Source organism: Oncorhynchus kisutch, linkage group LG1 (genome assembly GCF_002021735.2).
Source record: "Oncorhynchus kisutch isolate 150728-3 linkage group LG1, Okis_V2, whole genome shotgun sequence".
NCBI lineage: Eukaryota > Metazoa > Chordata > Actinopteri > Salmoniformes > Salmonidae > Oncorhynchus > Oncorhynchus kisutch.
Window position 1 is genome coordinate 7,744,151 of NC_034174.2, and position 26,949 is coordinate 7,771,099.

Consider the following 26,949-nt stretch of genomic DNA (forward strand, 5'->3'; position numbering starts at 1 on the left):
ACTACCTGACATGATGACTCCTTGCTGTCCCCAGTCCACCTGGCCATGCTGCTGTTCCAGTTTCAACTGTTCTGCCTTATTATTATTTGACCATGCTGGTCATTTATGAACATTTGAACATCTTGGCCATGTTCTGTTATAATCTCCACCCGGCACAGCCAGAAGAGGACTGGCCACCCCACATAGCCTGGCCACCCCACATTGCCTGGAGATGCACTGCAGTACTTAATGCAGCTGGTGGCCACAGTAGATACTGACTGTTACTTTTGATTTGACCCCCCTCCCTTTGTTCAGGGACACATTATTCAATTTCTGTTAATCACATGTCTGTGGAACTTGTTCAGTTTATGTCTCAGTTGTTGAATCTTGTGTTCATACAAATATTTACACATGTTAAGTTTGCTGAAAATAAACGCAGTTGACAGTGAGAGGACATCCGTCCAAAAAACATCAGGGGTGAGTTATTTGAACAATTTATTCCTAAATTAATGTCATCCATTCATATAAGCACTAGGCTACTTCAATAAAGATAATATATGCAAAACCCTCAATACTGCAGATAGGTAGTGTCTGCACAGAAATTTGAGAGAGACAGAGACAGAGACAGAGACAGAGACAGACAGACAGACAGACAGAGACAGAGACAGAGAGAGACAGAGAGAGAGAGACAGAGAGAGAGAGAGAGAGAGAGAGAGAGAGAGAGACAGAGAGAGAGACAGAGAGAGAGAGACAGACAGAGAGACAGACAGAGGAGAGACACAGAGAGAGAGAGAGAGAGAGAGAGAGAGAGAGAGACAGAGAGAGAGAGACAGAGAGAGAGAGACAGAGAGAGACAGAGACATAATGAAGGCGGTAACCAGGGATAAGCAGTGAATAACGGTTGTTTATTTAAGTCCTTTGTCAAACATAACAAGGTAATAAAATCTGTTTGCAAGACAAATATTTACCAGTGACTGGATCAAAAAGTAGATTAAGGCACTTCTTTCATGTGTTTGTGGGATTGCCGACTATGGAAAATGCAACTTACACAAAATAGACCTACCCTTCCCGTCCCAGAAGACAATTCACCTGTTTAAGGCCAAGGGACATTCTTCTAAACAAAATATATTTTTGGAGAATCTGACATATTACCTAGTGGCAACATCACCAATAACTTACGAATCAGTCAGAACAAGGGGTATTTTTGATGATATTGTAGTGGCATATTACAGCAGCCCAGAACCATAGGTAGGTTTGACTGAGAAGTTCTCTTTCTGAGGTGTTTTGTGGTCCACTCCGTATCTTAGTATTTAGACATTTAGATGAGGTGGAATCATCGTCCAACCCGCTCCTCGTCAGCCTCGCTTCCTTCGGCTGGTTCCAACATTTAAAGCGTCCCAGCATCCTTCAGTCAGTCACATGTGTTCAGGGTGGTTCTGCAAACAGGTGATGAACTCTTTGACGGGGTGTCCGTGGAAACAGATCTGGTTGACAGCATTGAACAAGGGGAACCTAGAAGGTGGAAAGCTGGGATATCAGTTTCAGTTTTAAAACAAAAATGCCTGATTCACACCAAAGTGCCAACCCAAACCCTACTGGCTTACAGTATATATATATATATATATATACACAGTGGAGTAAAGTACTCAAGTAAAAATACTTTAAAGTAATAAAGTAGTTTTTGGGGTATCTGTACTTTACTATTTATATTTTTGACAACTTTTACTTCGCTACATTCCTAAAGAAAATAATGTACTTTTTACTCCATACATTTTCCCCTGACACCCAAAACTACTCGTTACATGTTCAATACTTAGCAGGACAGGAAAATGGTCCAATTAACACGCGTTAAGAGAACATCCCTGGTCATCCTTACTGCGTCTGATCTGGCGGACTTACTGAACACACATGCTTCATTTACTTTCCGTAAATGAAAAGAAAACAAGAAAATCTGGTTTTGAATTTGGATTTGAAATTATTTGTACTTTCACTTTTGATACTTAAGTAGATTTTAGCAATTACATTTACTTCTGATAGTTAAGTACCCTTGTAAAACTGACCATCCTACCAATCCTCAACTTCAGCGATGTCATTTAGAAAATAGCCTCCAATACTCTACTCAACAAATTGGATGCAGTCTATTACAGTGCAATCCGTTTTGTCACCAAAGCCCCATATACTACCCACCATTGCGACCTGTACGCTCTCGTTGGCTGGCCCCCGCTTCTTACTCGACGCCAAACCCACTGGCTCCATGTCATCTACAAGACCCTGCTAGGTAAAGTCCTCCCTTATCTCAGCTCGCTGGTCACCATAGCATCACCCACCTGTAGCACACGCTCCAGCAGGTATATCTCTCTGGTCACCCCCAAAACCAATTCTTTCTTTGGCCGCCTCTCCTTCCAGTTCTCTGCTGTCAATGACTGGAACGAACTACAAAAATCTCTGAAACTGGAAACACTTATCTCCCTCACTAGCTTTAAGCACCAACTGTAAGAGCAGCTCACAGATTACTGCACCTGTACATAGTCTATCTGTAATTTAGCCCAAACAACTACCTCTTTCCCTACTGTAGTTATTATTTATTTTGCTCCTTTGCACCCCATTATTTTTATTTCTACTTTGCACATTCTTCCATTGCAAATCTACCATTCCAGTGTTTTACTTGCTATATTGTATTTACTTTGCCATCATGGCCTTTTTTGCCTTTACCTCCCTTATCTCACCTCATTGGCTCACATCGTATATAGACTTGTTTATACTGTATTATTGACTGTATGTTTGTTTTATTCCATGTGTAACTCTGTGTCGTTTTATCTGTCGAACTGCTTTGCTTTATCTTGGCCAGGTCGCAATTGTAAATGAGAACTTGTTCTCAACTAGCCTACCTGGTTAAATAAAGGTGGAAAAAAAAAATATATATATATATATATATTTAAAACCAAATACTATTAGACTTTTACTCAAGTAGTATTTTACTGGGCGACTTTCACTTTTACTTGATACATTTTCTATTAATGTATCAGCTCAGTTTGGCTCAGTAGTGTGAAAAGGTTATAAGGGTGGTTTGTCATTACATGTCATTGGATGATCAATTAAGAACATAACTCACTCTCAGAAGATTCTGAAGGCAAACTCATCAAATGTAACTCACTTGTCCACCAGGCCCTTCTTCTTCAGAATGTGGTTGACTTCAGCTGCAGTGGCCGGACCCTGGAGCTTCTGCCCATTCAACATCTCCTTCTCCAACTCCTCAATAGTCTACACAGGGAGACACAAATACAAAGACAGAGTGAGAGAGAGATATATAATATGACATTTGTAATGTCTTTATTGTTTTGAAACTTCTGTATGTGTGATGTTTACTGTTCATTTCACTTTATATATTATCTACCTCACTTGCTTTGGCAATGTTAACACGTGTTTCCCATGTTTCCCATGTCAATAAAGCCCTTGAATTGAAATTGAATTGAGAGATAAAAATGTAAAAAAGAAGGAAAGAGAGATATATATATATATATATATATATATATATATATATATATAGAGAGGACACACGAGAGAGAAATTTTAACATTTAGAATATCGACGACAACGGGTATGACAAATTCTTTCCACACTCCTCACCGCACCTTTCCGGTTTTGGCGAAGGCCTCTGCGATCTTACGGTTGCGTCCACCGTAGCAAGTTGTGATGAGGTCGGCGACGCCACAGCTCTCTAGGAAAGTGACGGGGGAGACGGTCCCAGCGGTGCAGAATATCCGGGCGAAGGCAATCATCTCCATCAGTCCCAGTCTGATTACCGCCGCCTTGGTGTTATCACCGAAGCCCAGGCCGTCACAGAACCCTGCTCCTACCGCCACTATGTTCTGGGGTGGGAGAAGAAGAGATCGTTTTAAACCATTACGATCTTATCTGTAAATAGAAATCTAAAAAAGCTATTTATCTTAAAAAGATTCTCTGACGATGGTCAACATGACTGAAACACGTCTGGTACATTACACTCCTTTGTTTGAGCACATATTAATACACACGATCAGCAGCCTTTTTTCATTTTTAAATCATCAGTGTCTGTTTCCTCCTTCCACTTTAAAAAAAAAAACTAGGCAAGTCAGTTAAGAACAATTTCTTATTTTTCAATGACTGGTCTAGGAACAGTGGGTTAACTGGTCTAGGAACAGTGGGTTAACTGGTCTAGGAACAGTGGGTTAACTGGTCTAGGAACAGTGGGTTAACTGCCTGTTCAGGGGCAGAACAACAGACTTTTACCTCATCAGCTCTGGGATTCGATCTTGCAACCTTTTGGTTACTGGTCCAACACTCTAACCACTGGGCTTACCCTGCCTCCCCATTCCGGTTAGAACATTGTAACACTTTCCCCCCTCTCCTTCCTGCGTAACTAAAGGCCCACCTTGAGAGCGCCACAGATCTCTACCACATCAGCTTCTTCCACCACGGTAACTCTGAAGTTCGTGGTCTGCATCAGTTTCTTCAGGATGGGGCCCCACTCTTTGTTCTTGCACCCTGTGTGACGAATACAAAACATGGAAAATGATTACACGTGAAAAATAACCTCAATACCATACCTGGGGTTGGCAGGTAGCCTTGTGGTTAGAGCGTTGGGCCAGGTTGCTAGATTGAAATGCTCAGCTGACAAGGTAAAAATCTGTCGTTCTGCCCCATGAACAAGGCAGTTAACCCACTGTTCCTAGACAGTCATTGTAAATAAGAATATGTTCTTACCTGACTTGCCTAGTTAAATAAAATATTAAATTAAATTAAAACAATTATTAAAAAAATAAATAAATCATGAAATACATTGATCTTTACTTATGTAGCACAAAAGCATTGACATGCTATTTTAATGGTCAGAGATATACTGTGTTCTATTTTTCTAAACAACCAAACACACACCCCTTACCGATTGTTGTTTCGCAGAACTTCTCCTCCGCGACTTCGTTGGCTATGTTAGCTCCCATCAGCACCGTCATGGTGACGCCCAGCTTCTCTCTGATGACATCAGAGATCAGCTTCAACCCCTCTGGTCCCTCATCCACACCCTGAAACATAGATCACCATGGATACGTCTATTCATATCATCTCCCTCATCGACATCCTACAACAACCGATCACCAGGAATGTAGGCCTCGTCGTCCTATTTACAGCAACAAACAACAATCAGAAGCAGCAGTATTAAATTCTGTAAATTCAATCAGAAGTTTGCCCTTCAAAAAGGTAATTGTTTGCTGCTGGCTTTATTCAAAACAGGCCCTGAAAGCAAAAAACCACTCACTTTGATAAGAGACATGCCCACAGCATCCTTCTTGATGTGTTCTTTGATGGTGTCACAGATTCTGTTGATGAACTGGTGTGGAATAACGAAGATCAAGATGTCTGCTCCCTTCACAGCATCCGTCACCTCTGGAACTGCCACCTACACGGGCGAAGACAGATTCATCGGGTGGATGTGTGGCAGACTAAAAAATCTAACAGTTGGTAATAATAAATTATTAGGTACTGATTTGTTAATAATCAGGTAATAATCAAATTTGTTTTTTATTGAACCGAAAAGGTGATACATGCATTGTTGTGTTTTCTATCGTGACAAACTGTAAAAAAAAAAAATGTTATGTTAGATTTGAGATTTGGTTACATCTAAAATTATTAATACACTATTTTTTCCCCCAGAGTATTTTGAAGGTCTAAAATGAAATGTATTTATTTTACCTTTATTTAACCAGGCAAGTCAGTTAAGAACAAATTCTTATTTTCAATGACGGCCTAGTGGGTTAACTGCCTTGTTCAGGGGGCAGAACGACAGATTTGTACCTTGTCAGCTCGGGGGTTTGAACTCGCAACCTTCCGGTTACTAGTCCAACGCTCTAACCACTAGGCTACCCTGCCGCCCCAATGAGTCTTACGATGTTTGGGGGAAGCTTGTGTCCAGGCAGGTACTTGACGTTCTCATGGTCTGTGTTGATGATCTCTGTGAGCTTACGTCCGTTCACGGTCTCCTCAAATACCCACATGTTCACTGTCGTGTCGAACACGTCAAGCTTTCCTGCATTGACGCCTACAATCTTGGCAATGGCAGAGCCCCTGTAGATGTGAAACAAAATATGTCCATTTCAAACATTGATATTGTTTCAGTCATGTTCTCCACATTTTAGGATCTTAAGAAATGACTCAGGGTGCAAGATCCAGTGAGGTAATCCCACTTTGAGAGATAAACAGGCTAGCAAGTGAGATGTTAGGATGTTGAATGTCTTGCAATTGTATTTGGTTAGTGAAGCCTGTCTCTAACTGCTGCCAATCAGTTATGCTTTCTAGCACCGCATATTATGTAACAGATGCTGGAGAGAGATCAGGGAAGAAAATTACGTCATAATTAATTCTTAAAAAGTGGACTCAAATCATTATTGAGTCAATAATTTAACATTCACCGTTTATAATGAATATAAACCACACCTAATGAGTGTAATGGCACAGTAGTGATTACTCAAACATTATTTTACGTCAATCAATGAAGGCAAGAGTTATTTTAAAGATCAGACAACTCAATATTGATTCAGCTACTTTCCCCCCATTGTACTAGTAAGCCTACATAACAACACAATACAACACAATCTCAGAGAACATAAGAGCATTCCCGAGGAAGTCAATCCAAGGCCCTACAATGCAGCAGTTCAAAGCGTCTGTTGTTATAGGAGGCGCACAATTAGGCCTAGCGTCGTCCGGGTCCGGGGAGGGTTTGGCCGTCATTGTAAAATAAGAATTTATTCTTAACTGACTTGCCTAGTTAAATAAATTAAGGTTACATTAAAAAAAAATAGAAATAGCAGCACGGCTACTGGACATACCACCACCACCACCCTTCAAGTTCATCACATAATATGATACGATCAGCCCTTGTGTGAGAGAGAAACTATAAGGAGTTGAACTGCATTCTGCATGAGCCAAACGTCCAATGCAGTCACTGTGGCTGAAACGTCAATAATCCAGCAAGTCTACTAGATTAAATCAACTCTATTGAGATTATAAATTAAATTCTGATATTTGCCCCAGTTATGTTGCATTATCACCATAGGCCCAATTGAGACAATTACAAATCGTATTATTATTACTGGTCTAATAAAGCAACAAGGAAATCAGGGAAAATCTAACACGAACAGGGTAACAGCAGTTTACTGTTGTCCTATCTTTCAAACTGTCATCTTTTTCTGGTGAGATCACATCGAGCAAAAAAAAACAACACACTCACAGTTTCAATTCTACGACCTACACAACCGATCCAAAGATTCAGTGTTATCACCGCCTCAAATTAGTCCTTTAAGTGAGGCATTTGAAAACCGCTGACATGCAAAAACTGCCCTCTCGTGTACATTAAGATCATTCTGCATCATCAGCTCAGAAAGAGCTAAATATGTTTAGAATGAATTAATATTTAAAAAATGCTTACCAGTTGCCAGAGCCAATGATGCATACTTTCTTGAGTGCCATGATGTACAGTGCGATAGTCCACGGTGTCTGTAGCTCCTCCTGAAGTGCTTGGTGCGAGACGCGTCTGAAGCCGAGACGAAATGTATTTATACCTAACACGTGGTCTAGCAGACCGTCTGGGTCACGCCCCCTCGTAGCTATTGGTCAGCGCGGTCAGGAAGAGGACCACTTCTAATCCCATTAGGAACAATGTGTTGCGTTAGAAAGGAGTCTCACATCGTGTCCTTTAGCACACCTCAATGTTCGGAGAGGTGAGTCTTTGACCAAGAATGATTAGGATAATGTCAAAGAGCAAAAAAAGTTTGGTGAAGCAATATCTATCATTTCTAAACTCCTTATCCCATGAACACGATATGCTGACCTGCAGGTCAATGACCAGATCGTCCCCCTGGTTGTTATACTATACCCTCTCCTGCATCACCCCACTTCTCACAGCAACGACACAGGAGTGTGTTATCAGAACTAAACGGTGATGCTAACGGTGATGCTGAGGTGAGCACTAGGCAGGTAACATCTTTAAAATGGTAAGAATGCCAGTTTGTGCATCAAATGGTTCAACTTTAAATAATTAATTCACAACCGAGAAGTTATCATTGACGATATCCTTTATTATAGCACAAGGTTCAAAACATACAGGAAGAAAATAGGTTTGGTCCATGAAATAAAAAATACAATTCATGTCTGAAGATTTAAAGATCTGTCAACAGTATCATCCTTTTACAGGTTCGGGGTCAATTCAGCATGAAATCAGAACATTGATTGAAATTACACTCAATATTGGAAAAACCAAATAAAAATACCTATTGAAAATATATGTATTTAAATGAACTTACTGAACAGATACTGAATTGAGCACAACGATAAAGCTTCTTACATCCTCTACATGTCATATCTAAACAGAAATACCTACAAGCCTAAAGCAGTCTACCATGCTAGCAAAAAAAGCTTGAAATTCGTGAATGTCACAGCTAAAGAAAGTGAACCCAGCTCTACGCTTCTCTTCCTAAGGTGTTGATAGCTTCTGCACACTAACAAATAAAGAAGGAACACCCAGAGCAATTGATCTGAACAGAGAACAGTAGAAGCCTAAAACGTTGTTCTCCCTCTTCCACACAGGACCAACAAACAACTGCAACTTGCTGCTAGGTTATAGAGAATGTTCTGGATTAAACCATTGGGGTCACTTGAGGGGGAACGTCTTGGGCAAACGGAGCATTAAGACAATGAGTCAAATTGATGGTATGTCCTTTAAAAACAGACATTTTCCCCTTCACATCAGATTATTCTGTTCATTATTTACAAAAACTAGATCAACTTGAGGTAATTACTACTAAACACTACTTCCTTAATATTCTTTACTTCTAACTAAACAAGACTTCATACTTTCTAAACTTTTTATTTTTTTATACAAACAAAGCTCCACCAAAATAGTTTAAAATGAAAAGGCCACTTAAATGAGTAACTAACCAATATAGTGAAGTTTCACAACATTGTACAGCCTTGCATGTCATTACCATTGCTTTGAAGTGTTCATAGGGGGAATTTTGAAGCACACAAGATTCTAAAAGTAGAATTTTTGAAGCACACAAGATTCTAAAAGTAGAATTTTTGAAGCACACAAGATTCTAACAGTAGAATTTTTGAAGCACACAAGATTCTAAAAGTAGAATTTTTGGAGGTACACAACATTCTAGAAGCATTTAAAATAATCTCGGTAAGAAACGAACAGCCAGCGAGGCAATAAAAGGCCACGGAATACTCACACAACCCTATCAATACCAAACAAACACTGAATATCAATTCCAGACCAAAGGCAGAATGGTAGTGTGCGTAGGTAGTGTGTGTAGGCTATCACCTGATCAGTTATGAGTTAGTTTGGACTCAGAGCGGGGTAGATAGATAGTCCCAAGCATTTAAAATTAACCCAATGCTCTTTCACCTTAGCCAAATGTTACAACTTTAATTTAAGCCCCTTACACTTAAAATAACCAATATTAGTTATTGTGAAGTAGCATCAATACTTAGTTGGGGGTAATTTCAACCTCACTTAGGCCTGAATATATAGATTCAAGATCTGTGAGAGAGTTCAGCACAGAAAATAAATGCTTTGGGGGTTAAACAGAGATAGACCATTGAAAGAAAATAAGTCAAAATATATTTTAGTGGGACAATGGGACAAATATAAAAAAGTAAGTAGCAATCAAACATTTATACATAACCATAACAGCTGCTAGTTGATGTTAAAATATATCCTACAGTTACCATCAAGAGTAAAGCAGTCTATATCTAAGATGTTTTATCTAAGCGTTTTGCAAAAATCAGCGGTGTATTTATAAATATGAATGTCCCAAACTTCTCTTTTCGTCCTCCCAGAGAGAACAGCCACTTCTTTTACTCTGTTGACCTGCTCTTCTTTGACATAATCTTGTCGTCTAGGTGTTTCTGATTCCCAGGGCCTGTTCCAGCTCCTGACGCCTCTGTTGGACCTGAAATACATTTTAAAGAAACACAAAAATTAAGAGATTAAAAATGTAGACAAAGAACGATATTACATTTCAGAAATCCAATTTTCAATTTCATAGAGCACTTTAGAACAGATTAGAGCATGTGTTATAAGTGAAAGGAATAGCAGGTAATGCTAGGTCAATAGCAGGTAATGCTAGGTCAATAGCAGGTAATGCTAGGTCAATTCCAGGTAATGCTAGGTCAATTCCAGGTAATGCTAGGTCAATTCCAGGTAATGCTAGGTCAATTCCAGGTAATGCTAGGTCAATTCCAGGTAATGCTAGGTCAATTCCAGGTAATGCTAGGTCAATTCCAGGTAATGCTAGGTCAATTCCAGGTAATGCTAGGTCAATTCCAGGTAATGCTAGGTCAATTCCAAGTAATGCTAGGTCAATAGCAGGTAATGCTAGGTCAATTCCAGGTAAATACCAGGAAACATAAGTAAATAGCAGGTAAATAGCAGGTAATGCTAGGTAAATAGCAGGTAATGCTAGGTAAATAGCAGGTAATGCTAGGTAAATAGCAGGTAATGCTAGGTAAATAGCAGGTAATGCTAGGTAAATAGCAGGTAATGCTAGGTAAATAGCAGGTAATGCTAAGTAAATAGCAGGTAATGCTAAGTAAATAGCAGGTAATGCTAGATCAATTCCAGGTAAATACCAGGAAACATAAGTAAATAGCAGGTAATGCTAGGTAAATAGCAGGTAATGCTAGGTCAATTCCAGGTAAATACCAGGAAACATAAGTAAATATCAGGTAATAGATTAGGTAAATAGCAGTGGGAACAGTACCGTAAAATAAAGTATAATTAAGAATCTCCCTTAGATAATGATTGTATTTAGTAGGGCAGAAAAACCGGGTGGTATGACTCAGCAATGATGACCCTTCATGGGGAATGAGTGGCAGAGGGGAGGAGGTTACCTTGGGAGTAGAAGTAGCAACATACAGAATGGAGAGAGGTGAGGACGTTACCTTGGAGTAGAAGTAGCGACACACGGCCTCCTGGGCCCAGGGTTGGAAATAGAACTCGGCTCTCCTCTCTTCTTCTGGGTTCGCAACAACATCAGTCATAGTCTGTAGAAAAATAATGACATGTACATTAGAAACTTTAAACTTTTAGCGACACTCCATTAAAAAGTCTACAGGTATAACGTGGTGTTGTTGACGCACTAAAAGCATCATGCATGTTATCTATATTTATCTTTTCATACAAGTAAACCATCTCTGTGTAAAGCATACTAGGTTTGGTTTGCTCCTAGCAGGACTCCCTTAAAATAACTTTGCTTGAAAAAAAAAGCAGCAATATTAATGTTTGTCCCTCGAGACACCGTAGCAACATAGCCAGTATACACTTCCCCAAAATAGTCTTAATTAATCTAAGATAAATCTGTCTCTCGTTGAATGCCAACAAACATTTCATTGCCACTCCAACTAGGAGTATTACTGTTGGCCAATCACAGACGAATGAACGTAGACTTCAGGTACTAAAAACTTAAGACTTTCCTCAATAAATAATATTGTGTGCTCTAACAACCGGAAAAAAATAAACAGCAGAACATCAAAACGAACACAAACGTCACAATTGTCGACATAGTATAATGACCAAACTGTTTCGAATGGGAAGCATGCCACAGGATCATAAAACACATCTGCATTCACTCTGGCATGTTCTTGCATAAGGACAACTAAGGTTACTGGGTGCCAGGTAACCATGCGGAAGGCTGCATTTTCAGGGGGGGGGAGAAGAAATATCCATGAACTTTGGACTGGATTCAGCTAGATTCACCCCTTGGTTTCGTTGTCATTGGCAGTCCAGTCAGTGTGGTGTTTGGTCCTCCTCCAAGAATCAGCTGAACAAAACACTATATGTGGAACATCCATGGCAGTTAGCTAGTGCTAACGGCTAACATACATCCATGGCAGTTAGCTAGTGCTAACATACATCCATGGCAGTTAGCTAGTGCTAACATACATCCATGGCAGTTGGCTAGTGCTAACATACATCCATGGCAGTTAGCTAGTGCTAACATACATCCATGGCAGTTAGCTAGTGCTAACGACCAAAATACATCCATGGCAGTTAGCTAGTGCTAACGACCAAAATACATCCATGGCAGCTAGCTAGTGCTAACGGCTAACATACATCCATGGCAGTTAGCTAGTGCTAACGGCTAACATACATCCATGGCAGTTAGCTAGTGCTAACATACATCCATGGCAGTTAGCTAGTGCTAACATACATCCATGGCAGTTGGCTAGTGCTAACATACATCCATGGCAGTTAGCTAGTGCTAACATACATCCATGGCAGTTAGCTAGTGCTAACGACCAAAATACATCCATGGCAGTTAGCTAGTGCTAACGACCAAAATACATCCATGGCAGCTAGCTAGTGCTAACGGCTAACATACATCCATGGCAGTTAGCTAGTGCTAACGGCTAACATACATTCATCCACGGCAGTTAGCTAATGCTAACATACATCCATGGCAGTTAGCTAGTACTAATGGCTAACATAGATCCATGGCAGTTAGCTAGTGCTAATGACTAACATACATCAATGGCAGCTAGACTGTGTTAATAGCCAACATTCGTACATGGCAGTTAGCTAGTGCTAACGGCTAACTAAGTCTATTACTACACAAGGAAAGGGTCATGTTCAGTAAGACACAGAGCAAAATGCTTTGCAAAAGAAAACAATCTGTGTTTTTATTGGACAAGTTCAAGTAGTACCTCTCCATTTGAGTTTCAATGCATTTTCTTGTTAATGAACATGACCCAGATGGGAGGTATTACGTAAAGTGTAATCAGTAACTGGGCAGCACTAGAGAGCCATTTGATTTACCTTGTAAGTTAAGAAAAGAGGCCTGTACACATAACATTGCTGCTCCCCCACACATGGGGGCCTCATTTCTTCATCTGAAGCACCAGTTCACCAGAGTTCAGTTCATAGTTTACCTTGAGGTCCCATAGAGAGGTGTTTTCCTGTTAGGTTACCTTGAGTTCCCTGCACTGTGACCGCAGCCAGCCATTGATAAAGCCCAGAAGTACCTCTCTCTCTCTGTCTGTGTGGTGTGTGTGTACCTTGAGGTCCCGGCACTGTGATTGCAGCCAGTCGTTGATGAAGCCCTGGGGGTCTCTGGCGAAGCTCAACATGAACTCTCTCTGGGTCTTCAGCTGGTTGATCGTCTCTATGGTCTCATGGATCTACAGGGGAAGAAGAGCGATCCGAGGGTCAAGCCTAGCTCAACATTTAAATACACTATTGTTTTAAGGCGTCTGCATGCTTCCCAGCCTGAAACAGTTCAGTAGAGTTCGACATTGTGTGACGCATTTATTAGTTTAGTACTTCGGTGAGTTTTTCCTGGACGCAAGCTGAAGTTCGGAGCAGACTTCAACTCCCCTTCGTCGGTGATGGGAAAAATACTGCATCAAACACACTTAAGATCTTGTCGCAGAAAAACAAAATTAATGACATATTTCTCGATTTCTTAAGATTAATTTGGACTATTGTGAGGAAATGTATACTGACGACGGCGTTTTAAAAATGGACAAACTACTACTGGCCGCTTTTTTCTTTAAGGTCTTTTTAAGGGAGTATGCGAGCACACTCGTTCGGTTCGTCTAGGCGCCAGCCAAACTGAAGCAAGCTGACGCCTTTATGGATCTGAACGGGGAAAATATTGCTGGATGGACATCCAAACCAAGATGGATTAAGTAGAGTTACTTGGCTTTGTACAGGGACACAATTCAAGGCCCTATAAAATCTGCGATGCAGAGAACACGGACGGAATCCACACAAACATCATCATAAAATAAATAGGCATCGAGAATGCCCCCGTCTGTGTACGGGGGTGCACGCGTCTACCGTTAGCGATGATAGTAATGAAAACAGTCAAGATAGATGGAAAGGCTTTGTTAAACACCATCATTGAAACGTTATCTACAGACGGCATTTAGACCGGCAGCACAATTCAGAGATTTCTTTTAGTAATTGATATTTTGACACACCCCCCCCCCCCCCCCCAACAAAATTTTTTCCCCCTTCTGATGTGATTGGTCAAAAGACCAATTAGTGAGGGAAAGATCAAAATTGGGCTGCCTGTCAAAACGCAGCCGTAGCAGCTCATGATATCATTCTGCCAGGTAAACATGATTATTTTAATCAATCCAGTGGGTAATTGCTTTGCCAACTCGACCATCATGTGTGCTAGAAACACAACTAAACAGCAGCCTCATGCTCGGCGCAAAACCGGAAATGAAAGGGGAACTACAAACTAAAATAAAATATCCGTTTTTTCCCCAGACCTCAAACGTGGTCTCTTGATGTGGTTTTAAGCATTTTTGTGGACTTTCACCATCCAATTTTGTTGTTTATCTATTAACCCCCTAGAGTCGATGTCGGCGCCTAATGATCTAAATCAGCATAATAAAATAAAAATAATAAGATGTGTTTTTTGTATTGGATGATTTCGCATCTGCGGTGAAAGAGGTCGAGCGGTGTTCGTCAGACTACATGAGACTTCTCACAGAAATTGTCTGTAGTGTCTTGAACAGCCTACAAACTATTATGACCCCCCCCCCCCCCCTCTATGGAGAGATGAGACTCCCATGAACACCATGGTGTTCTCCGTTTTGCTCCACGTCCCCCCACAAGCATCTTGGGGACTCGTCTGAAGTCTGTACAGCCGATCTGCCAACGTCTGTAGCGTCCGAACAGCTAGGGCTTCACACTAGTATGATCCATCTGTGATCCACAGGCCTCACAAGACTCGTCTGAAGGAAGGGTCCCCCGGTACAAGATTTTAAAAAATTAATGGAAGTTTATATGGAGACTTTAGTGCCAAAAATATGGGGTTAAATAACAAAAAAAGGGAGATAAGAAAGATCGGGAACCTTTTTGTTTCTCTCTCAGATATAGGACAGGCACTTCAGAACAAACTTACTTTAGTAAGGGGGGGGGGGGGGGGGTCTGTTGTTCCATGTAGTTAATCTGTTCATTGCATTTGTTAAAATGTATGTAATTCTGTCCTTGAGCTGTTCTTGTCTAATGATGTTCTGTATTATGTTGTTGTTGTTGTTGTTGTTGTTGTTTCATGTGGACCCCAGGAAGAGTAGCTGCTGCTTTTGCAACAGCTAATGAGGATCCTAATAAAATAACCCCAAAATGGTATGGGGCTAATAGCAGTAAGGCCAAATGAAAACATTAATCTTTTATTTTTTATATTTTTTTTTAATACTATTTTTTTTTTTTTATACTTCAAGGGGTCTTAAAATTCCAAATCAAATTGCTAAATGATCCTTGGTATGACCTTAAAACAATTACATGTAGTTTAGTAGGATACACCCCCCCCCCCCCAGTTTAGACAGGGCTTAGATTTATGGGCTCATTTTTAAAAGCTAATTTGAGTGTAAAAACATACACATTTTTTGGGGAAAAACTGAAACCTGGAAAAAGAAAACGGAATTTGGTGAAAGGAAAAAATAACAAACAGGCAACAAAATAAATGAATCGGGCCCTAAACAATGCAAATTTATACTTCTTTAAAATTTTCCAGATTTAGCTAGCCACCTGTAGTCCCTGTAGTAGAACATTATGTTATCGAGTGCTCCTCACTCAGTCAAGTAGTACCGTGACAGTTGTCTTGTACATTTGCTGTGTTTCATTGGCCTTTGCCACAGCAGCTAGCCAGGGTCTCTCTGACCTTACTCTGCACTAGTTACCTCAGCTCTGCTCTCTCTACAATCACAGCAATGAGACATGCAGCCAATGCTAGTAACAGTGTGTGTGTTTGTGTGTCAGAGTCCATCCTGTGGGGTCTTGTTCTTTATTAACAGTCTGACCTTGAAGTAGGCTGCTGGAAGTTGTAGAGGGGGAGGAGGGCTGTCTATTGGTTGTTTGATTTCAGGTTCAGTGAGTTTCTCTGTACAGTCTGTTCCTAGTTCACCTCTATTTTTCCACTCTTCCACCGTCTGTACAATAGCAGAGTGTATTAAAAAGGAGTGTGGAAGAACAGCTGTTTATTGCCTCAGTCACACAGCCTCAGAATAGCTTACCATTAGTTCTAGGCTAGATTCAGTCCCTTGAAAACCAATGAAACACGGAAGACTTCAACTATGAGCTCCATACATACCTTGTTGTCCAGACCAGCTATCTCCTGCTGGCTGGCGGTGGAAAGGAGGAAGGAGTTCATCTGGGTCTTTAGAGTGTCGTCCACCTCCACATCGATGTCATAGCAGGCCGTCTTCTTCTGGTCGTTGGGATCCACACTGTAGACACAGAGAGAGAGTTAGATCATGCAGTCGTCTATCTGTAGAGACAGAATTTAGTTCATGCAGAGTCCATTTTATTGGGTTCGTTCCAGCCTGTCATTTCTTGCAGTCACGCTGCACATCTCAGAAGAGTTCTATATCATATTAATGTGGTTCCTGAGACACTTGAACAATTCCTTAGGCATTGATATGATCTGATCTGAGCTTCGAGTTATGAAAAAGGGCCCAGAGTTTTTCCCAGGACCACGCAAACACTCTGGACCCTAGTGACGAGGACAAAACGAGGCGTTGACCCTACTGACGAGGCCTACCTGACGACATGGTTAATGATGGGTTAGAGGCCTACCAGGCCTACCTGACGACATGGTTAATGATGGGGTAGAGGCCTACCTGACGCCATGGTTAATGATGGGGTAGAGGCCTACCTGACAACATGGTTAATGATGGGTTAGAGGCCTACCAGGCCTACCTGATGACATGGTTAATAATGGGTTAGAGGCCTACCTGACGACATGGTTAATGATGGGTTAGAGGCCTACCTGACGACATGGTTAATAATGGGTTAGAGGCCTACCTGATGACATGGTTAATAATGATGGGTTCTGGAGGCATCAGGAGAGCATGGAGACGCTGGGGGATCTCGGAGAACTTCATACGCTGGGCCTCAAAGATCTAGAACAAAATAGATAAACAGAACCTTATTAATTTACTCAAGAACCAGACATGCAAAGATTCAGCATTGTGCGTTGTATGTTTCAGCCTTGGACAGTTCATAAGGATTGCTATTTGTTGGAGGTCTAGAGTGTGTTTAGGCTAAGGACAGTTCATAAGGATTGCTATTTGTTGGAGGTCTAAGAGTGTGTTTAGGCTAAGGACAGTTCATAAGGATTGCTATTTGTTGGAGGTCTAGAGTGTGTTTAGGCTAAGGACAGTTCATAAGGATTGCTATTTGTTGGAGGTCTAGAGTGTGTTTAGGCTAAGGACAGTATTCCCTGGCCCATTTACCCTTAACCATAAAGATTATGAAATGGCAAATTACATTGCATAACGTCCATTAGATTATTTAACTGTGCCTTAACATTACAGATACAAAACGTGGGGAAAAGATACTCTCCCTAAGAAAGCCTTGTATCTTCCAGCTGTGAACATAGGACACGGTTTTGTACTGGTCCCGCATGGGAATCAAACCCACAACCCTGCCGTTACAAGCGCCGTCCCCTACTAACTAAGCCACACGGGGCCATTTGCTGCTCACTGACCTGCTGCAGGTACTTGTCACAGTTGATGAACTCTCTCACCTGCTGCAGGTACTTGTCACAGTTGATGAACTCTCTCACCTGCTGCAGGTACTTGTCACAGTTGATGAACTCTCTCACCTGCTGCAGGTACTTGTCACAGTTGATGAACTCTCTCACCTGCTGCAGGTACTTGTCACAGTTGATGAACTCTCTCACCTGCTGCAGGTACTTGTCACAGTTGATGAACTCTCTCACCTGCTGCAGGTACTTGTCACAGTTGATGAACTCTCTCACCTGCTGCAGGTACTTGTCACAGTTGATGAACTCTCTCACCTGCTGCAGGTACTTGTCACAGTTGATGAACTCTCTCACCTGCTGCAGGTACTTGTCACAGTTGATGAACTCTCTCTCGTGGGGGTCCTGCAGCTTGTGGGTCTTAACATACTGCCAAAGTGCCTGGATGATGACCGGCCTGGTCTGGGTGTGGATCCCCAACATACGGGCCAGGCGAGGGTCCAACTTGAACTGAGGGGGCTGGGAAAGGGGAAGGTATGGAGAGGTGAAATTAGCAGTGACATTACACCATCAAATTGAAAAGTCTCTGAAAAGAGACTCAAATGACAAGAATGTATTTGGGAGAGATATAGAAAGGCCCTGCTGCCAAAACCACCTGGTTCATATTGAATAAAAAAATATATTTAAAAAATGAACAGAACATCAACATGACACCATTTAAAGTGTAACTGAGTGTTTTTTAAATCAACATTAAATCATATATAATGTTATGTATAATGTTATCATATATATATATGTTCATATATACCCCAAAGAAGAATATGATACCTTTGTTTACATTCTGAAGCAAGCACAGACAACGTCATTTACACATTTTCAGAAATTCATTGAATGTTTGGGAATGACGTTATAGTCAGGCATTTGAGGAAATTCTATAGCAATATAGAGTGGGAAAGTGGCCGTACATTTGGACAAATAATAGACACTGCAGTAAATAAAACCTAATAAAAGCCTGTCTTGTCCGGGACCGGACTCAGAGCGGTGCATCATAGCCAATCAGAGCTACAGTAGGTATATATGCAAATAAGCCATTTGCTATAAGGTCCTGCGATCATTCACTTTGAACTGGACTGTGTGTTTACAGCAGTAGGGCCTGTCATCATTCACTATGAACTGGACTGTGTGTTTACAGACAGTAGGGCCTGTCATCATTCACTATGAACTGGACTGTGTGTTTACAGGCAGTAGGGCCTGTCATCATTCACTATGAACTGGACTGTGTGTTTACAGGCAGTAGGGCCTGTCATCATTCACTATGAACTGGACTGTGTGTTTACAGGCAGTAGATCCTGCCATCACATTCACTTTGAACTGGACTGTGTGTTTACAGACAGTAGGGCCTGTCATCATTCACTTTGAACTGGACTGTGTGTTTACAGGCAGTAGGGCCTGTCATCATTCACTATGAACTGGACTGTGTGTTTACAGGCAGTAGGGCCTGTCATCATTCACTATGAACTGGACTGTGTGTTTACAGCAGTAGGCCTGTCATCATTCACTATGAACTGGACTGTGTGTTTACAGACAGTAGGGCCGGTCATCATTCACTTTGAACTGGACTGTGTGTTTACAGGCAGTAGATCCTGCCATCACATTCACTTTGAACTGGACTGTGTGTTTACAGACAGTAGGGCCTGTCATCATTCACTTTGAACTGGACTGTGTGTTTACAGGCAGTAGGGCCTGTCATCATTCACTTTGAACTGGACTGTGTGTTTACAGGCAGTAGGGCCTGTCATCATTCACTATGAACTGGACTGTGTGTTTACAGCAGTAGGGCCTGTCATCATTCACTATGAACTGGACTGTGTGTTTACAGCAGTAGGGCCTGTCATCATTCACTATGAACTGGACTGTGTGTTTACAGGCAGTAGGGCCTGTCATCATTCACTTTGAACTGGACTGTGTGTTTACAGACAGTAGGGCCTGTCATCATTCACTTTGAACTGGACTGTGTGTTTACAGGCAGTAGGGCCTGTCATCATTCACTTTGAACTGGACTGTGTGTTTACAGGCAGTAGGGCCTGTCATCATTCACTTTGAACTGGACTGTGTGTTTACAGACAGTAGGGCCTGTCATCATTCACTATGAACTGGACTGTGTGTTTACAGGCAGTAGGGCCTGTCATCATTCACTATGAACTGGACTGTGTGTTTACAGGCAGTAGGGCCTGTCATCATTCACTATGAACTGGACTGTGTGTTTACAGGCAGTAGGGCCTGTCATCATTCACTATGAACTGGACTGTGTGTTTACAGGCAGTAGGGCCTGTCATCATTCACTATGAACTGGACTGTGTGTTTACAGGCAGTAGGGCCTGTCATCATTCACTATGAACTGGACTGTGTGTTTACAGACAGTAGGGCCTGTCATCATTCACTTTGAACTGGACTGTGTGTTTACAGCAGTAGGCCTGTCATCATTCACTATGAACTGGACTGTGTGTTTACAGCAGTAGGCCTGTCATCATTCACTATGAACTGGACTGTGTGTTTACAGCAGTAGGCCTGTCATCATTCACTATGAACTGGACTGTGTGTTTACAGCAGTAGGCCTGTCATCATTCACTATGAACTGGACTGTGTGTTTACAGCAGTAGGCCTGTCATCATTCACTATGAACTGGACTGTGTGTTTACAGCAGTAGGCCTGTCATCATTCACTATGAACTGGACTGTGTGTTTACAGGCAGTAGGGCCTGTCATCATTCACTTTGAACTGGACTGTGTGTTTACAGCAGTAGGGCCTGTCATCATTCACTATGAACTGGACTGTGTGTTTACAGGCAGTAGGGCCTGTCATCATTCACTATGAACTGGACTGTGTGTTTACAGGCAGTAGGGCCTGTCATCATTCACTATGAACTGGACTGTGTGTTTACAGGCAGTAGGGCCTGTCATCATTCACTATGAACTGGACTGTGTGTTTACAGACAGTAGGGCCTGTCATCATTCACTTTGAACTGGACTGTGTGTTTACAGCAGTAGGCCTGTCATCATTCACTATGAACTGGACTGTGTGTTTACAGCAGTAGGCCTGTCATCATTCACTATGAACTGGACTGTGTGTTTACAGCAGTAGGCCTGTCATCATTCACTATGAACTGGACTGTGTGTTTACAGCAGTAGGCCTGTCATCATTCACTATGAACTGGACTGTGTGTTTACAGCAGTAGGCCTGTCATCATTCACTATGAACTGGACTGTGTGTTTACAGCAGTAGGCCTGTCATCATTCACTATGAACTGGACTGTGTGTTTACAGACAGTAGGGCCTGTCATCATTCACTTTGAACTGGACTGTGTGTTTACAGGCAGTAGGCCTGTCATCATTCACTATGAACTGGACTGTGTGTTTACAGCAGTAGGCCTGTCATCATTCACTATGAACTGGACTGTGTGTTTACAGCAGTAGGCCTGTCATCATTCACTATGAACTGGACTGTGTTTACAGCAGTAGGGCCTGTCATCATTCACTTTGAACTGGACTGTGTGTTTACAGATAGAAGCAACAGCGTGACTTTAGATTATTAAAAAAAGCATTTGGCAAAAGCCACCTGAATGGATTTCTGCAAATATGTAAATACCACCGGAGTCCACTTAGATTTGGGAACTGTACAGTCCTATTGATCAAACAACCATTAAAAAGAGGTAGTTGCTTATGCACATCAACAACAAGATCAACAACTAAATGTTAGCCAGAGCGAGATGAGCTCAAATCTAACGAGGGAACAGTAGATAACGCAAACTTTTCCAGCTAGTTGGCCGTCATAATTGCACTGATAAACGATGGGGAATTAGTAGCCTGCTCGTCCTTCTGCAGCTTGCCTACCAAAGCATGCTTGTCCCAACCAACATTTTGACAACTGAATGGGATCTGCCTGCCCGCCCATTCGATTGATGCCAAATACATTTGATTGACAACTAAGAGATATGTTAACTGTAGATAACAGTTGTTCAAGTTCAGCATAGCTAGCAAAGTGATTCACATTTCTTGCTAACCAAATGAAAAAAGAGACAGAGGGATACGAATGCCTTAAACTGAAATGTGTCTTCTGCATTTAACCCTCAACCCCTCGGAGTCAACTGGCAACTGGACCTCTAGCTGTAGCCATAGAAAAACATTATGGGGGGGGTGGGACTGACGTCCTCCCAGCAGCTAGCTAGCTAGCTAATGTTAGACTCCGTGTTATTAGCTACTAAATAAATAGATATGCTAGCCTATTAGCCATGTTATAACTGACTTGTGATCATTGCCCTTGCTAGTTTGATTGTATTGACATTCCCAGCATTGGGTTACATTCGTCTGTTTTTGTCCAGAATATTGAGTCATCGAAACTGAACCAGTGCATCCCGAATGGAGGCAGCAGACGATGTACCAGGCCAGCTGTGATTTACAACCTGATTGTAATATGTTTTGTACTACCAAGAAATGTATTGGTGAGTTATATGAATGCATTGAACTGCAATCAATCTATTCTGCCAACAATGCCCGACTCTACATCATGGGATTTGGAATAAAATTCGACCCATTTTAAAACCTCTTGTAAAGTTGTTTTGTTGCATGAAGTGGGAATTTGATATTTTTGAGAGATTTTTACGATTGTCCGTTTCATATCTGTAAAGTAGTTAAAATTCTGTCAGTTTCCCTTTAAAAGGAAAGATTACCTAATTTTTTATGTTGTCGTTATGCAAAACTCGTCATACCGGCTGTATTTCTGCCTGCTTGAACGGCAGATGCTGAAATACACATGAAATGACCCTGGGAATAAATATAACATCGCTCAAAGATGCACAATAAGAGTAAAATTCAAAATGGCCGAATCTTTCCCGTTAAGAGATGAATCGTTTTGTTTTTGCCGAAGTGTCTCTTTAAAACTACAGTGACACCTAGAGGATGTATATGAGAGGTCCCAAGTTGCGATTATTATAAAATGTTTTTACATGGTAGTCTAGTATGAGTAGGACAGAACTAATAGGATGGTTATTACCTGGTAGTCTAGTATGAGCATGACAGAACTAATAGGATGGTTATTACCTGGTAGTCTAGTATGAGCAGGACAGAACTAATAGGATGGTTATTACCTGGTAGTCTAGTATGAGTAGGACAGAACTAATAGGATGGTTATTACCTGGTAGTCTCGGGTGGGCTAAAGAGGGAGGCTCTCGGGTGGGCTAAAGAGGGAGGCTCTCGGGTGGGCTAAAGAGGGAGGCTCTCGGGTGGGCTAAAGAGGGAGGCTCTCGGGTGGGCTAAAGAGGGAGGCTCTCGGGTGGGCTAAAGAGGGAGGCTCTCGGGTGGGCTAAAGAGGGAGGCTCTCGGGTGGGCTAAAGAGGGAGGCTCTCGGGTGGGCTAAAGAGGGAGGCTCTCGGTTGGTACTAGCAGATCAAATACACAGCTGGAACTCCGATTAAGGTATTTACATGTCCTAATCATTTGAAAGAAAACCAGGTGTTTAACTTCAATTTTGACCGAACGCCGATTAAGATAAGCCGAGTAAGGTGTTAAAGACTATCGCATAATCTGTTTACTGCCATAATCAGTTTAATATGGAATTATTACTGTGCATGTAAACGTACTCAGTGTAATGATGTGTGTTTACCTGGTAGTCCAGCATCAGCAGGACAGTAGTAATAATAATGTGTGTTTACCTGGTAGTCCAGCATCAGCAGGACAGTAATAATGTGTGTTTACCTGGTAGTCCAGCATCAGCAGGACAGTAGTAATAATGTGTGTTTATCTGGTAGTCCAGCATCAGCAGGACAGTAATAATGTGTTTACCTGGTAGTCCAGCATCAGCAGGACAGTGCAGCGTACCCCGACATCACCTGGCCTCTTCACCTGGAACCCATCTGTCTCCTGAGTGGTCGCAGTCCGGTGCCACTATTAACAATAGAAATAACTTTAGTAGTTATTTTTTGGTTTTTTTAGAACACAATCTCATTACTAAGACTACAATAGAGAAAGTGGTTAAGAAGGGTGGAGGTGGCAATTCGCTTTACAATGTTCATGAAAATACATTTGAATCATAGATTTTTGTTTTATATCTGAACATTAAACCGTTTTTTATTTTTATTACCTCGACCAAGTGATTGTCAGGCCCATAGAGGTCCTTGTCCAACTCGATGACCAGAGACTTGAAGAAGGAAGAGAACTTTCTCTTCTGCTTGGTGGCTTCATACTTGGACACAGCAGTCTGAGAAAGAAAAACATTTTTATCAGACACATTTCACCAAGTTACATAAAAAACACACAGACACTAACCGTCAACACACAAACATATACAACTAGTAAATTAGTCTTACATCTTCAAGCAGGCGTCCTTCGACACGCAACTCCCACGATGCTACAGTGCCATCCCCGTCTTCTGCGTCGGGCTTGGCAGGGTTGAACGTGTTGGATATGAAGATACGAAGCTTTCGCTTTTGCTGAAACACACAAAACAAGTTCAGTCGTGTTGAAATTTCACTATGAACATGTGTATAATCTTCAGAGGGAAACGTGGGAAATGATGAGCAGGGAAAACTCAACCCGGACTTGAGCCTTGATCCGAAAGAGAAAAAGGCGACGAAAAAAAAAGGCCGACGTGGCGGGCGCCCTGACAAAACTACTGCCTCTACCCTCCATTCTATTGGCAAACGTACAAATCACCGGAGAAGAAACTGGATGAGCTCCGTTCGAGACTATCCTATCAACGGGACCTGAAGAACTATAATATTCTGTGTTTCACGGAGTCGTGGCTAAACAAACACACACACGCTGTTTTTTTGATGCAGCGGCCGGACAGACCGGCAGTGCCGGGTAAGCCCACCGGTGGACATGTCTTTTGAGATGCGATCTCTAACATTAGGGATTCTCGAGGTTCTGCCTGACTAAATTAGAATATTTCTTCATAAGCTATACACTGTTTGCCAAGCGAGTTCATCTAGATTTTCACGTAGCCGTCTATTTTCCACCACAAACTGATGCTGGCACTATAAGACCGAACTCAACGAGCTGTACAGGGCCATAAGCAAAATATCTAATCCTCATCGAGGCGGCACCCCCTAGTGGCCAGGGACTTTAATGCAGGAAAATGTAAATCAGTGTCACCCAATTTCCTCCAGCATGTTCACGTGTGCAACTAGAGGCAAAAAAATAATCTATATCACCTTTACTTTACACACAAACTCATAAAACGCTCTCCCTTGCCCTCCATTTGGCAAATCTGACCACATCTCCTGTTAACAAGCAAAAACAGGAAGTACCAGTGACGCGCTCAATACAGAAGTGGTCCGACGAAGTGGTTGCTAAGCTACAGGACTGTTGTTTCGCTAGCACTGAATAAAATATGTTCTCGGGATTCATCCGATGGCATGGAGGAGTTCACCACATCAGTCACTGGCTTCATTAATAAGTGCATTGACGACGTCGTCCCCACAGTGACAGTAGGTACACGTATATATATATATATATATATATATACACACACAAAAGTATGTGGACACCCCTTCGACAACAGACACACCAGTCTCTACATTGCTGATGAGCTGAAGGCAGGCATCAAGGACCTTGGACCATAGAAGGTATTTGCACTGGTGAGACAATGCTGCGAACATGAAGGCTGCTTGGTCTAAAGTGGAGGAGTCCTACCCTCACATCACACCCATTGGCTGTGCTGCTCATGCATTGAATCTGCTCATCAAGGACTTCAATGGATACACTCTACAACATAACCAAGGAAATGGATAGGTATGTGAAGGGTCATCAAGTTATATAACAGCAATCTACCTCACCAAGCAAAGTGAGAGGAATAAGAGCACTACATTGAAGCAGCCCAGCAACACCCGTTGGGGTGGTGTTGTCATCATGTTTGACAGTCTCCTGGAGGGGAAGGACTCTCTCCAAGAAATGGCCATATCACAGTCTGCCGATTTGGACAGCCCCATCAAGAGGATCCTCCTGGATGATGTATTTTGGGAGAGAGTGGTAAGCACCCTGAAACCTATAGCAGTAGCCATTGTATGGATTGAAGGAAACAATGCCATCCTGTCTGATGTTCAGACTCTGTTTGCAGATGTAAGAGGAGAAATATGTACTGCCCTGCCCACTTCACTGTTGCACCAAGCAGAGGAAACTGCAGTTCTGACATACATCAGAAAGCGTGAAGAACTCTGCCTGAAGCCCGTACACGTCGCAGCGTACATGTTGGACCCCAAGTCTGCTGGCAAGAGCATCCTGTCTGGTGCAGAGATCAACAAGGCCTATGGTGTCATCACTACTATGTCTCACCACCTTGGCCTGGTAGCTAGGCAGGGTAGCCTAGTGGTTAGAGTGTAGAGGCGGCAGGGTAGCCTAGTGGTTAGAGCGTTGGACTAGTAACCGAAAGGTTGGAAGTTCGAATCCCCGAGCTGACAAGGTACAAATCTGTCGTTCTGCCCCCTGAACAGGCAGTTAACCCACTGTTCCTAGGCTGTCATTGAAAATAAGAACTTGTTTTTAACGGACTTGCCTAGGTAAATAAAAGAGGGGGGAAAGGGCAAGGTTCTTGGCAGTCTGGCGAAGTACACTTCCAAGCAAGGGCTTTGGGATGGAGATGCAATATCTCTCCATCTCTTTGGGATGGAGATGCAATAGATGTTGGCAGTCTTGCCAACATATCTCCTCAGCCACCTGGTGGAAGGGACTTTGCTTTCCCCTGTTGCGTCCATCATCCTCCAAATCCCACCAACATCAGCAACTGGTCCTTGTTTGGGAACACACACACCAATGCATGCTGAACAATTAGTGGTAATCCAGGCAAATGGGGCTTTTTGAGACTGACAACGAGCCATCCAAGGTTGGAAAGTGACAGTGAAGATGAGGCCTGATGTTCAAGAGGTGCTCCAGGGAGAAGACATTTAGTTTCTAGACTATCATTTTACAGATGTATGTTGAAAAAGTTTTTGGGGGGAGATGGCGTGGATAACTGGGGATCATTCAATATTCCTTTTTGTTCAGTGAAATCGTCCCATGTGCAGAGTCAAGAATTGAACTTTAATCAAATGAGTTAACTAAATGTATTTCTATAGGAAGGATTTAAACATTTGCAATTATGTCTACTTATGATAACGTAAAAGGTTTATGTTTCTGTCTCCAAATGATATGGTAAATATATCCAATGCAAAAAAACATCTACATGTAAATGGTAGTAATATTAATTTGCATATGTTCCTGTTAGTTTATATGAGAATTATCACAGATTACAAAGGGAAACCCAGCCGTGAGCAAGCAACACCAAAACATGCATGAGAGCAGCTGCTGTTCCAGACGGATGTGTGATCAGACGTTTAAACAGGTTAACATTCACAAGGCCGCAGGGCAGACTGATTATCCGAGTAAGTGCTAACCAGCTGACAAGTGTC

General features: G+C 42.0%; 2 protein-coding genes across 6 annotated transcripts in view; both read right to left on the minus strand.

The window, feature by feature from the left end:
• Positions 1-863: 863 nt before the first annotated feature.
• LOC109899938 (glycerol-3-phosphate dehydrogenase [NAD(+)], cytoplasmic) lies at positions 864-7,566 on the minus strand. Its single transcript, XM_020495600.2, has 8 exons — positions 7,439-7,566; positions 5,901-6,078; positions 5,273-5,413; positions 4,901-5,039; positions 4,391-4,503; positions 3,612-3,848; positions 3,134-3,240; positions 864-1,491 (listed from the first exon to the last, which is right to left on the minus strand). Exons 1-8 carry the CDS (start codon positions 7,477-7,479, stop codon positions 1,395-1,397), a joined length of 1,053 nt encoding a protein of 350 aa, XP_020351189.1. The 5' UTR covers positions 7,480-7,566; the 3' UTR covers positions 864-1,394.
• A 500-nt stretch (positions 7,567-8,066) lies between these two features.
• The window catches only part of LOC109899944 (SWI/SNF-related matrix-associated actin-dependent regulator of chromatin subfamily D member 1), a 31,307-nt gene continuing 12,424 nt past the window's right edge, over positions 8,067-26,949 (minus strand). For 2 of the 5 annotated variants that reach the window (XM_031815311.1, XM_031815840.1), the window contains exons 4-12: positions 23,872-23,994; positions 23,646-23,762; positions 23,348-23,449; positions 17,868-18,029; positions 16,832-16,929; positions 16,119-16,254; positions 13,069-13,191; positions 10,957-11,058; positions 8,067-9,965 (exon numbers count right to left, since the gene is read on the minus strand). In XM_031815311.1, coding sequence (XP_031671171.1) covers positions 9,912-9,965; positions 10,957-11,058; positions 13,069-13,191; positions 16,119-16,254; positions 16,832-16,929; positions 17,868-18,029; positions 23,348-23,449; positions 23,646-23,762; positions 23,872-23,994 — 1,017 coding nt within the window. In that variant the 3' untranslated portion in view covers positions 8,067-9,911. Of the gene's footprint in view, positions 9,966-10,956; positions 11,059-13,068; positions 13,192-16,118; positions 17,517-17,555; positions 18,030-23,347; positions 23,450-23,645; positions 23,763-23,871; positions 23,995-26,949 lie in introns of all 5 variants that reach the window. The other 3 variants (XM_031814084.1, XM_031814788.1, XR_004207650.1) reach the window with 2 other exon arrangements.